This window comes from Urocitellus parryii, chromosome 11 (genome assembly GCF_045843805.1).
Source record: "Urocitellus parryii isolate mUroPar1 chromosome 11, mUroPar1.hap1, whole genome shotgun sequence".
In the NCBI taxonomy this organism is placed as follows: Eukaryota; Metazoa; Chordata; class Mammalia; order Rodentia; family Sciuridae; genus Urocitellus; species Urocitellus parryii.
The window spans coordinates 13,583,058-13,595,353 of NC_135541.1; the positions used below are offsets into that span (position 1 = coordinate 13,583,058).

General features: G+C 63.3%; 1 protein-coding gene across 1 annotated transcript in view; it reads left to right on the forward strand.

Moving 5' to 3' along the window:
- The first annotated feature begins 209 nt into the window (after positions 1 to 209).
- The window catches only part of LOC113193187 (ephrin type-B receptor 2), a 99,198-nt gene continuing 87,111 nt past the window's right edge, over positions 210 to 12,296 (forward strand). The window contains exons 1-2 of the mRNA XM_026403586.2: positions 210 to 266; positions 2,978 to 3,662. Of these exons, the coding sequence (XP_026259371.2) occupies positions 210 to 266; positions 2,978 to 3,662 (742 nt within the window). The remainder of the gene's footprint in view (positions 267 to 2,977; positions 3,663 to 12,296) is intronic.

The window sequence follows — 12,296 nt, forward strand, 5'->3', positions numbered from 1 at the left end:
GGGCTGACCATTAAGTTGCGCCTAGAGGCGCGGAACCCGAGAGGGGATGATTGGCCAGGTGTGGGAGGAGGTGGGTCCAGGGGGGCAGTGGAAGTGGGCGGGGCTCTGTAAGGAAGGGGAGGAGTCTTAGACCCCCCCCCATAGAGTGAGGGACCTTGCTGGGGGCAGGGGCGGGGCCATGACTCCTTGCTCTCCCCACAGAAACGCTGATGGACTCCACTACGGCGACCGCAGAGCTGGGCTGGATGGTGCATCCCCCATCAGGGGTGAGTCCGTGGTCCCCAAACCCTGCTGGGTCCCCCATGCTGTCTCGGGCTCGGTGGCAGGACCTGAGTGCCCCTTCACATTCCAGCCCCTCTCCCCTCTTCAGGGCCCAGAGCCAGGCTGCTCCTGTCCCACCCTCCCAATCCCCTACCATTGATGGAGCGCCCGTTACCATGACAACCGGCTGGGTGCGTTCAGCCTTTATCCCACGGAATCCTCCAGGCGAGGCTGAGAAGTAGATCCTCACACAACCCCCACTTCAGATGAGGAAAGTGAGCTCTCCCTGCCCAAGGACGCTCTGTGTCGCCAGGCCTGGGGCACCTGTGCACACGTCACCTCCAGTCCCTTTTAGCTGAAGCTCAGAGCCACCTGCCCAGGACCCTGCGGCTAGCAAGTGCAGGGGCCCGGGTTTGTTTTATTTGGTGCTGGGGATGGAACCCGGGGCCCGGGCTTGCTGGGCACACACTCCACGCTGAGCTGCACCCCAGGGCTCAGGTTTGTATCCAGGGCTGTGACCCGTCTCTCTCTGGCCCCTCCCTGGGTCCCCGTGTCACACCAGGACTCTCTGGTTCTGGGCCTCGTGTTTCCTGGGGTGGAGACTGTGCCTATGCCGTGAGGCTCCCGGGGGCAGGATCTGCAGTTCTTTCTCCCCAGCACCTGCGTGCGCAGAGGGAGAAGCTAGGGGGTCAGACACTCCCAAGACGCTGCCCCAGTGCCACCTGCCAGGTCTGAGCTTTGGTTTCCTCATCTCTGAAGTGGTCCTAATGATGCTGTGGTGAGATTTTCCTGCAAAGTGTCTAACACAGAGCTGGGCCTAGGTTGGTCCCCAAGAGAGAGAGGGGCTGTACTAATTATCACCGTCGTCATTGTCATCTCCCCCATTTTAATATTCATTTCCCCTCCCCTGGTTTCTGGGGGAGGACCCCGGACGACACAGCCCAGCCCTGCCCTCCCCCCACCCTCCAGGGACTCAGCTGCGGCCCCAGGGAACTGTCCCCCCTCTACCCCCAGGCCCGCGCTCTCAATAGGCAGGGCCCCAGGGTCAGGCCTCTTTCTGTGGCTCTTTCTTGTCACCAATTTTCCATCTGCGAAGGCCGCTGGGCCCGGCGGCCCCACCCTGCCAGTAATGAGGCCAGGCTGGGCTGCAGGGCCCCCGGACGCAATTATTTGGGGTGTTTGGGCTGCAGGGCCTCCGCATGTTAATTAGAGAGAGGGGAGAAAGGCAGAGTGCTCTAATTAAGTGCTCTAATTAAGTTCTGAAGAAGAGCAGCAGTTGTAACAAGGGGCTGACTTTGTCACATGGTGCCACCAAAAAAAAAAAAAAAAAAAATTAAATGCCTCGTAGGGAGCGTCAGGGTCGCCATCGGAGTAGAGGCCAGGCCAGCCAGCCCCGCTAGGCCCGCGTGTCTCGCTCTCCCCAGGCCACAGCCTTCACTCTGCCCTGCAAGGACCTGGCCAGAGAATCTGTGCAGCAGAAAGACAAAGAACACCCACCGGAGGGTGACGTCCCCGTCACCTGCCATTCCCACAGTCACATTTGGCAGTTGGGGACATCGAGGCCCACGGAGAGGAAGGGATGGGCCAGGGCCTGCATGGGGCCAGCAGGCTGTGTCCCGGGCAGCCTCAGCTAGCATACCTGGTCGACGTGACCTGGGTCAAGTGAGGTCGCTGGCCCCGTACATGTGCAGATCACGGCCGAGAAATAAGACCGTGAGGACACGGGCGCTGGGCCTGGCCAGGAAGCCGGGAGGACTCTGCCGTAGGGTCCCAGGTGAAGCCAGGGCACAGGAGGAGAGAGCAGAGGCGGCTGCCCCTGGCGAGCTCCCACCCGCTGCAGAGGCCCTGCCCCCACGTCCCCGAAAGCCCAAGGGAGAGTAGATGAACTCCAACCCAGGCAGCCAGGGGACAGTGTGCGGCAGAGAGGCCGAGGAAAGGTGCTCAGCCGGGGTGTGGCCCAGTGACAGCGCAGCCTGAGGCCCTGGGCCGACTGCCTCCCAGTACCCAAGTCCAAACAAAACCAGGGAGGCTCGGCCACGGTCCAGCTCAGCCTGAGAGTGCGTGGAGATGGCCAGCCCTGGGTCACAGAGGCCAGCCCTGTGACGCTCAGGCTGGGTCCCAGGCAGGGAGGGCAGGAGAGCCCCGCAAGGCCCCCGAGGGCAGCCTGAGCTCCCAGGAGACCCAGCAGCTGAGAGCCCAGAGGGGAGCTGTCCCCTAGGAAGGACTGTGACTTCCGGGTCCCCTAGGCAGCCAGGGGGCCGTTTTTCCCATCAGACTAGGAGTCCCCAGAGGCAAGGACTTATCTCCGCGGTCAGGCAGGGAGCTTCCGGAGGGCAGCAGGTCCGCCTCCCCATCACACCGGAAGCTCCCACCAGGAAGCTTGCTCTCGCAGGGACCCCGAAGGACGGGGACCTCCCAGTTTTCCCTTCCAAGTGGCCACTTCCTGAGATCAGGGTTCAGGTCTTCTTTATCAGATAGTGAGCCACCCCACCCGTGTCACCTGGGGCAGTGCCACGCCGCACGCCCTTCCCACTGAATGGTGCGTGGCTCTGACCAGCCGGGGGTTCCTTAGAGTCCGGGTTCTGCGGCTCCCCTCCGACTGGGAATCTCCTCCATCTCAGACTGGAGGAGCCCAGAGGCAGAGTCTGTGTCCCCTCGTGGGGTGTTCGCCGGGGCTGAGCCCTTCTCCCCCTCCTGACTGGCCTCTCCCCGGCAGTGGGAAGAGGTGAGCGGCTATGACGAGAACATGAACACCATCCGGACGTACCAGGTGTGCAACGTCTTTGAGTCGAGCCAGAACAACTGGCTGCGGACCAAGTTCATCCGGCGCCGCGGCGCCCACCGCATCCACGTGGAGATGAAGTTCTCGGTGCGCGACTGCAGCAGCATCCCCAGCGTGCCCGGCTCCTGCAAGGAGACCTTCAACCTCTACTACTACGAGGCTGACTTTGACTCGGCCACCAAGACCTTCCCCAACTGGATGGAGAATCCCTGGGTGAAGGTGGATACCATTGCCGCCGACGAGAGCTTCTCCCAGGTGGACCTGGGCGGCCGGGTCATGAAGATCAACACCGAGGTGCGCAGCTTCGGGCCCGTGGCCCGCAATGGCTTCTACCTGGCCTTCCAGGACTACGGCGGCTGCATGTCCCTCATCGCCGTGCGCGTCTTCTACCGCAAGTGCCCCCGCGTCATCCAGAACGGCGCCGTCTTCCAGGAGACCCTGTCAGGGGCCGAGAGCACGTCGCTGGTGGCTGCCCGGGGCAGCTGCATTGCCAACGCGGAGGAGGTGGACGTGCCCATCAAGCTCTACTGCAACGGGGACGGCGAGTGGCTGGTGCCCATCGGCCGCTGCATGTGCAAAGCGGGCTTCGAGGCCGTGGAGAACGGCACCGTCTGCCGAGGTAAGAGCCGCGGCAGGGGGGCCCGCGAGGCAGGGAGTTGGAGTTGGGCAGTCGGGGCCCAGGCTGGCCAGGGCAAAGGCCTGGAGCTGACCCTGGGGCTCTCTATGGCGGGTTTCCAAATCCCCGGCTTTGCCCAAACAGCACTTCCAGAACCATGGTCCAGGTGCAGATCAGAGGAGGCGTGCCCCGCGACCGACCGACGTGGGCTGGTGGGAAGATGGAGGCCTTTCATTTTAGTTACTATGTGATTATTTATGGTGGTCAATGGTGTTTCTTTTTCTTCACTGCAAAAGTGATACAGTTTCTCGTTTAAGAAAATGAATGTCATACTAGATGCCATCTAGAGGTTAAGGAGGGGACGGTTATTGAGCTTTTGCTCTTTTTGCTCTATCAGTCAGTATAGGCGGAGCGAAGGTGACGCGACAAAACAGAAAGTGTGTTTCTCACTCGGTGCTGCACATGCATCGTGGGTCAGCTTGAGACTCCTCCCTCTGGGAGCCAAGTGGGTGGAGGAGCCACTGTGAGGAATGTCACCATCATTCGTCCCAAAGGAGGGCCGGTGTAACACATGACATCCGACTCGGAGGCTGCCAGCCACAGTGGCCGAGCCTCGCTTCTCTGCTCATCCCTGCGGCCAAAGCGGGCCCTGGGATCACTCCCAATTTCCACTCTCACTGTGAACTGGGCCTTGTGACCACTTTGCATGATGCGCTGGAAGGTTCTCTGTCCTCTGAAGAAACCGAGTCTCAGGGGGGTCCTGCAGAGGGTCGGTGGGGGATCTGGGATTCTCACCGGGGAGTGCTCCAAAGCCAGCCCTTTTAACCAGGATCCTGGTTAAGGAACCACGGTGAGGAACAGCAGCACAGGTGGTGACAGTTGGGGTGCCAAGGGTTGGTGAAGTCTGTCATCAGCTCTACCTGGCGGTCATAGGTCGTGGAGGTGGAGGGGCGTGGCCTCCCGTTGGCGGGCTAGGCCACGCTTTTCCACTGAGCAGATGCATGGATTTGGCTTGATATCCTTGGAAAGAACACACCTCAGAGATAACAGGGTGGGAGGTGCACACCAGAAACCAGCCCGTGTTGGTTGTTTATTCAGTCATCAAACCTTCACGGGTCTGCTCTGTGTTGGACCTTGTCCTGCGCGTCAGGTAATGCAGAGAAGAGCCCAGCTGCGGCCGTCCCCTGGAGCGCTCAGTCCGTGGGGGACGGACCTGTAAATGGACACAGGTTGAGGCCTGAGACTTGTTTTAATAGGAACCGTTTAGGCTGCCATGGGCACAGAAAGTGACCGAAGGCTGCACAGCGGAGGTACCCTGGGCGCCGCCTCGGGGGGAGCTCTGTTGGTAGGTGGCCCAGGACTTCTGGGGTGCGGCGCGGCATGAACGCGTCCTCGGGATGTGAAGCAGCTTGGCCCACGAGGGGGCCTGCTTGGGTGCAGCCAGAGCCAAAAGCTGGAGACGTAGAAAGAGCTGCGTCCGGAGCGGGGCTCAGACGGGGCGTCGGGCGCGTCCTCAAGTGTCACCCCAGGACTCGGCCGAGAAACCAACCCAGCGTCCGTCTCACCGTTTCCCGGATTGGCCATCCAGGGGGGGCTGGGACTGTACCTCTCTGTTGATGGGGACCGTGGTGTCATTCGCAGGCTTCAGGGGAAGGGTCTGCTCCCCTGCTCCCAAAGGTCGGTCACAGGGCCACCTTAGAGGTGCCCTCCTGGCCAGTGGGGAGGGTTCTGGAGGATGCCGGGCAGGCTGGGCCCAGCCCTGGCTCCCTTCGGCTCCTTATTCCCCTGGACTCACCAGCTCACCAAAGGCCCAGCCGCTGGGCAGGCGTGGGGGCCAGTCAGGGTGTGATCCAGCTGCTGATGTGGCCTGTGGGCAGCCACCCAGACGTAGGGCTGCTCCAGCCCACATCCGCAGACGCTGGCCTGGCGGGCAGGAGCGTGGAGGAGGGGCAGCAACAGCTCTCGTCAGAGGGCCGCCCAGCACATTCTCACGCCCCTGCTCCGGGATCCTCCGCTCTTACTGTGGACGGGCATCATTTGGAAAGTTGGCAGAAACGCGGGTTCCCGGGTCTGGCTCGGACCTCCTCCCCAGGACTGGTCACAGGGCTCCCAGGCGCCTGGGCTTGGGCTTTGCAACCGAGCAGCCCCCATGATTCTGAACCAGGACCTTGAGCTCAGACGGGCACGGAGATGACAGATCTTGGCCAGACCAAGCTGGGGCTCCAGGCCCAGGGGATGACCCCAAGCCCAGCCCCACCCCGCCCCAGGGAGCATCCACCCTGAGGGTAGGGTGGCAGAATCTGGAGGGTGTACTCCAGAAAAATCCATTTAATATCCCAACATCATCTGATCAGAAAAGTTCCATTGCTTTGCTCATATACAGTGCAGAACACAAGACTGGACGGAGTCCTGGGGAGATGAGTCGGGGAGGCCCCATAGCAAGTGGCCACCATCCCGGGGGCGGGCAGCAGTGGCTAACAAAGGGTCCTACTTCCCAGCACAGTGAGTTTACAAAGCTAAGCTGGTTCACTCCTACCCACTGTCTGTGGTGCCCACTGTGTGCAGGGCACAGTGAGAGAAGCCAGCCATTCAACAAGCATGTATGAAGTACCTACTGTTTACCATTTAGCCCTCTGGCCAATGTGTGTTGAGGACCTATGTGTAGCAGACACATGCTGGGACAACAGAAATGACCAAAATAGACACGCTCGCTCCCCCTGGAGTTCTGAGTCTGGATGGGGGACTCCGAGGGGAAATGCTAATGAACGATCAATAAACCAGTCCCAGCCGGTCCTGCGTGCACGGGGACCCTGTGTGACAGGAGGACCTGCTGTAGGAAAGAAAGGTGGGCTTCGAGCTGGTGGGGCTGCTCTGTGGGACTCAGGAGGACCGTCCCCAGCAGAGGGTCCCTGAGAAACCCGAGACTCAGGGTCAGTGGCTCCTGGGTGAGCTGGGCACTCAGACGTGGGGGACAAGGCTGGGCATGGTCCTGCCAGAGCACTTTGAGAGCACGAGGAAGAAGGTGGCTTGCCTGGGGGTCTCATGGGCCAGGAAGAGGTGGCACGGAAGCTGGGAAGACTGAGTGGAGTTGGGGGGCGGAGGGGCAGGTTGTTGGGGATGAGGCCCTGCCCTGCGACGGGGCCGGGCACTCTGACGGAGGCCCGTGCTTTGTCCCCTCCCTTAATGACTGTCCCCTCTGGTCCCATTGTATCGACCGGGGGATCTGGGCCTGCGCTGGCGGTCACACCTGCCAGGAGAGGACACCCAGGACTCCCTTCGAAAGGCCTCAGTCCCCTCCCCTTCCCCTGTGACAGTCCCCAGCCTCCTTGGGATCACACCCCCTGGGGCCTCCCGCCAGCAGGTGTGGGGGGGGTCCCTGGAGTTCCTCTCCCGCAGCCCCCACCCACCACCTGTTCCCCACTTTCTCCGGTCACTACTGGCTGGATCAGGAAGGGCCGCTGCCTGTCCCCAGGCTGTCTGTCTCTGCGTCCCTGTTTCCTGGCAGCCCTGCTTCCCCGGTCCAGCGGGAGCCCCCCCAGCCACCTCGGGGAGCCCTGCCCTCCTCCACCTCAGTGGCCCTGCAGTGGCTCTGGGGACAGGCCCTGGTGAGCACAGTGGCCGTGGCACCCCGGGCAGAAGGCTCAGGCTCAGTGGGGTTTGACATTTAGCTGGGGGGGCCTGGGCCAGGGCGGGGGCACTGCTGCTCCAGGCTGAGGCCAGGACTTCCCAGGCCGCAGCTGCAGGCGGTCAGCAGCCCCCCAAGCCCTGCCCGCTGCTGGCCCTGCTCCCAGCCCAGCCCAGCCTGACCTTGGCTCTGGAGACCTGGTTTCAAACCCCAGCCCCGCCTCTCGCTGGCCCAGTGACCCGGGACACAGCCGGCCTCCTCCGACCTCGGCCTCCCCTGACCTTGGCCTCCCCTCTCAGGGCGGGACTGGGGAGGGCCTGGGAGCAGGGGCCGGACTGGGACATTGGCGGGAGCCAGAGGCGGCCCAGCGCCCAGGCGGCTCCTGGGTGTTGTTCTTTTTACTTTTTTTTCCTGATGAGCTTTTTATTTTGAGGAAAAAATAACTTTTCTTTATTGTGAAAGCCATGGAGCTATTTGTAGAAACTTCAGGAATTGCTGATGAGCAAAAAAAAGAGAAAATTCAAACTTCCCTCGTCCCCGTCACCCAGGGAGGACCACGGTCACAGCCTCCAGCGGCTTGGAGCCCGCCCCAGGTGACAGGAGTCACACAAACGGATTTTTTCTTTTAAAGAGAAACAACGCGCTCCTGCAGCAAGTCAGGGGAGCGGGTGCCGGAGGGGAGCCCTGGCCGAGCCCATGCCACGTCCCGCCACGTCCCGCCCCAGCACTCTTCACCTCACGCCCTGCGGGTGTCTTCGGGTCTCCCCAGGGCCCTGCTGGCTCCCAGAATTCCGCAGTGGAGTGAAGCCTGGTGTGGACCGTCCCCCCCGCGGCTGGCCCAGGGATGGCCAGTCCACCGTCGGCTCCCGCTCCTGGCCCAGTCGCTCAGGATCCGTTTCCAGGCGTGGGATCCCGAGGCCAGAGCACAGACTCGTTGGGGTGCTCTGGACACCCACTGCCAAGTTACCCACAGGCAGGCGGGGCGTCCCGCGGTGGCCGTCCCTGACAGCTGTCCCCTATGCCCCCCAGCGCCGCCTCTTAGGCCCCCGCATGGTCTTCTGTTTCACTCCCAGGATCCTGGGAGGGAGGGGCCGGCGCCTCTCTGGGCCCCGGAGTGGGATCCTGGGTCACCCGAGGGTGGCCGCCCTCCCACCCTGCTTCCAGGCCCAGCCCTTCCCCCAGAGCCCGGCCCAGGCGCCCAGATGTATGGGGGGCCGCGGGGTGGGGTGCAGGCGGTGGGGAAGGGCGTGAGGTGGAACGCGGGTGGGAGGGGAGGCCGAACCCCCGCCAGAAAGTTCTGCTGTTCCCCTTGAGTGCAGGGTGGGGACAGCAGCTGGAGGAGGGGGCGGGGCCAGGGCGAGACCACACAGGCCAGCCCCTGGGGAAGGGCTGGAGGGAGACCCGGCCAAGGCGCTCCAGCTGCCCACGTCTCTGCTCTGAGACCTGGGACAGTCCCACTCCCTCCCCTCCCCCTCCTCGTCCATCCTCCGGTCCATCCTCCGGTCCATCTGTCTGTCCGTCAACCTAGCCGGCGGTCACCCAATGCAGGCTTCTGGTATTTTGCTCCTTGGAGGGGTCGGAGATGTCCTCCTGGAGAGCCAGAAGCCAGCCCCTGCCGAGGCCCTGTGTGTGCCAGGAATGTGCCAGGCGTCGGGGTCCTGGGAGGTCCGTCTGGCCCCTGCCCTCGAGGACATCCAGTCTGGAGGGTTGACAGTGGCCTGTGGACAGCAAAGGTGCAGGGACAGGTGTCAGGCTGCGGAGGGCAGGACAGGCGGGGGAGGCTTCCTTCATGGGGCAGCAGGAGCTGGCCAGGCGAGGAGGGGGTGCAGGGGCCCAGAGGCTCCCGTCATGGCTGCGGCCTTGGGGTGCTTCACAGGGAGAGGGGAGAGAGCTGGGCAGGCTTCCTGGAGGAGGAGCCATTTCCCAGCGAGTTGGGGGATGGGAGGAGAAGACCAGGTGGAGAGTGGGCCAGCAAAAGGCCATCGGAAAGGGCCACTGTTTTCTTTTTGTTCTCCAGACAGGTTGCTGCCCCCCCCCCGCCAGGGAGCAGAGCAGGGGGCTCTTGGCCAAGAGAGGAGGGAAGGGCCCCCAGGACTTCAGGGCCTCTGCTGTCAAAGGCCGAGGGCTGAGAGGCCTGGCAAGGCCCACGACAGGACCACCTGGGGTCCAGCACCGCGCTGAGTGCCCTGCTGCCCTGGTCTTCTGGAATCTGCCATTGATCATACTATTTCCATTGTACAAATGATGAGACTCAAGTCCAGAGAGGGTCAGCAAGTTGCCCAAGGCCACTCAGCACTGAGTTGGAGAGCCAGAATTTGAACCCGGCTTTCTCCGACTCCAGGCTGGGGGGCAGCTTACTAACCCAGCACACCGATGCCAGATGAGCTCCCCACCACACCTGAGGTCCGCCATCCCATCCACCTGGTGCGGAGCCGCCATCTTGAAGAACCTAGGAGTGAGCAGCAGCAGGGTGTGCTGGGAAAAGCCTCGGGGGCCTTACTTGAGAAATGGGGACAGTACACCTTGCCCTGCCCACCTCTAGGTCATGGAGGAGCCCCACGTGGTGGGCTGCAAAGACTGTGACAGCTCGCCAGCCCGGGACCGTGTTGAGGACAGCGGGAGGGGCTCGCCCAACAGGGGCCACCCGAGGGGCTTCTCGGGCTGGGCCTGGAGGGGTGAGCTGCTCTCCTGTTCAGAGATGTGGGGCAGGGTGCAGCGTGACCCCGGGACAGGCCCAGGGTGGGGAAGCCCTGAGGGTCCCCCACCTGACTAGCCTCGACCCAGAAAGCAAATCTCCCATCCGTCCCCACCCGGTGCTTCCTGCCCACCACCTCTGGAAGCCGTGTCACATCGCTCTCAGGTGGCAGAGGCAGGTCTGTGCTCCTGTACCTCCCACTTCTGATTTCTGCTTCACAAGGGGTGTCCAACTGACCCCTGGCCCTCCGGTGGGGTTGGCAGAGGTCATGCCCATTTAACAGAAAAGGAAACCGAGGTTCTGAGAGGTTCCACAGGCTGCCCCAGGGGACATGGCTAGGAAGGAGTAGGATGTGAACCTGGGCTACCTGACCCCGGAGCCCCTGTGCCGTCCTCTCTTGGCCCCAGACTGGCTCTCCTGACCCCATGACACCAGGGTGACAGGTTCGATGCACGGGGCCTGCAGAGCGCGCCCGTGGGGCCATAAACCGCTGGGGAAGCCCCCCTCCCTCCACCACTGCCTTTTCATCTGGCTGGGCTCTGGATCTCGCAGGAGAGGCCAGTTTATTGAGGAAGTTTATGCGTTTAACAGTTTAAGCCTCCTAAGCCTGTGGTACAACAAGATTTGGGAGCCGTTAACAATTCTGTGTGGTTAAGAGATTTTCATGGCGCTGCAGCAGCTGGCCGAGGTCCCACTGGCCTGCTCTGGCCTCTCCCTCCCGGGGGCCCTTTGTCTTCAGCCCCCTCCCTGCGGCCTTGGCTCACCCTCCCACCCCCCACGTGTGAACTTTGGCCTCCCAGGAGGAACCAAGGCTCAGAGAGGGAAAGAGAGTTGGCCAAGGTCACACAGCCCGCAGAAGGCTGGCACGGAGACCTCTGCCCTGGAAAGGAGGGGACAGTACAGGGCTAATTCCTCGGTGGCAGAGCTCACACACCCTCCTGAAGCCCACTCGACCCCAGCAAGGCCCGGCCACATGGAGGGGGCCTCGCCAGGTTGTTCCCCCGTGGGCTGGGGCTGGGTGAGAACTGGGGCGTCCTGAAGAGAACTTCACCCAACACCCAGGGGTCCGCTCCCCCGCCCCCCCGTAGCTTGGGGCAGAAGTGCCACTGGTGACTGTGACATCCTGCGCATGTGCAGCACTCATTCCTCACGCCCCATGTGGCCCTGGGTCTCCCCTCAGGAGATACTGTGACCTGAATGTCACCCACCTGAGAGGGAAGGGACATTTCTGACCCAGGAAAACTGAAGTCCAGAGAGACAGGACGTTCCGCGGTCACTGAACGTTCAGGGGACAGAGCTGGGACCGGAGCCCCGTGCTGCGGCCTCCTGGGCCTGGGCTCTGGGAGTCCCTGGCTGGCGGCTGCCCTGGCGCCCCAGGAGGCCCTGGGGGAGGACAGTGGTCAGGCCGGGCAGCGTGTGAGCAGGCCCCTGAGGGGTGGCCTGGCCTGGGGACTCCCGCCCTGGCTGCGAGGGAGGTGGTGTCACAGGGAGTTGACTTCGGGCTGCGGTCACACGCCTGTCCGTCCAGCCAACGGGGCGACGCCACCGCCCCCTCTCACCTGCACCCCTTGTCCTCTCCCCACCGCCCCCCAAGGAAGGGGCTGAGGGACGGCCCCAGCCGATGGCAGTGAGCCCAGGGAGGTGACGGCAGAGTGGCCCAGGGCCCTCCTCTCCGCCCCTGCCCTCCTGCGGCTCACCCTGCTAGCAGAGGGTCTGGGAGGAGCCAGCCGGCTGCATGGAGGCCTCCCTGGGCACCCGGCCTCCTGGGCTGAGAGAGGTCAGAGCTGGGACCCGGATGAGGCCACTGACCTTCCACGTGGCCAGTCCAGGGCCGCGTCCCTGAAAGCAGCCACCCTGTGGGGCCCCACTCTCTGCTGGGGCCCCTCCTGCCTCTCTGGGGGCCTCAAGGCTTGTTCCTGCCCCTCCCCCACCTCTGCACCACGTCCCCATCCCTCTCCCTGGGTGGCCCCCTAGTCCCGCAGGCCCCGAGGCCTTCCCTGGGCCAATCCGAAGGACAGACCCCCTTCCCCAGGTGGCCGGGTGCCCTCTCCTGCCCCCACCCACCCCTACCTCTGGGCTCCCCCGGCAGACCCAGGGCTCCCTGGAACAGAGAGTCCCCACCCCACACCACCAAAGCCAAGGTCCTGCGGCCCACAGAAGCCGTCCACGCCGGGTCCCTCCGGGGGCCTCCCTCCTTCCACCTCCCACCCCTCCCGCCCTCTCCGCACACCGACCCCTGGCCCTTCTTCTGCCCAGAGTCTCTCTCTCTCTCTCCGTCTCTGAGAGTCCCCTGTGGTCACCTTATCTTAGTGCAGGT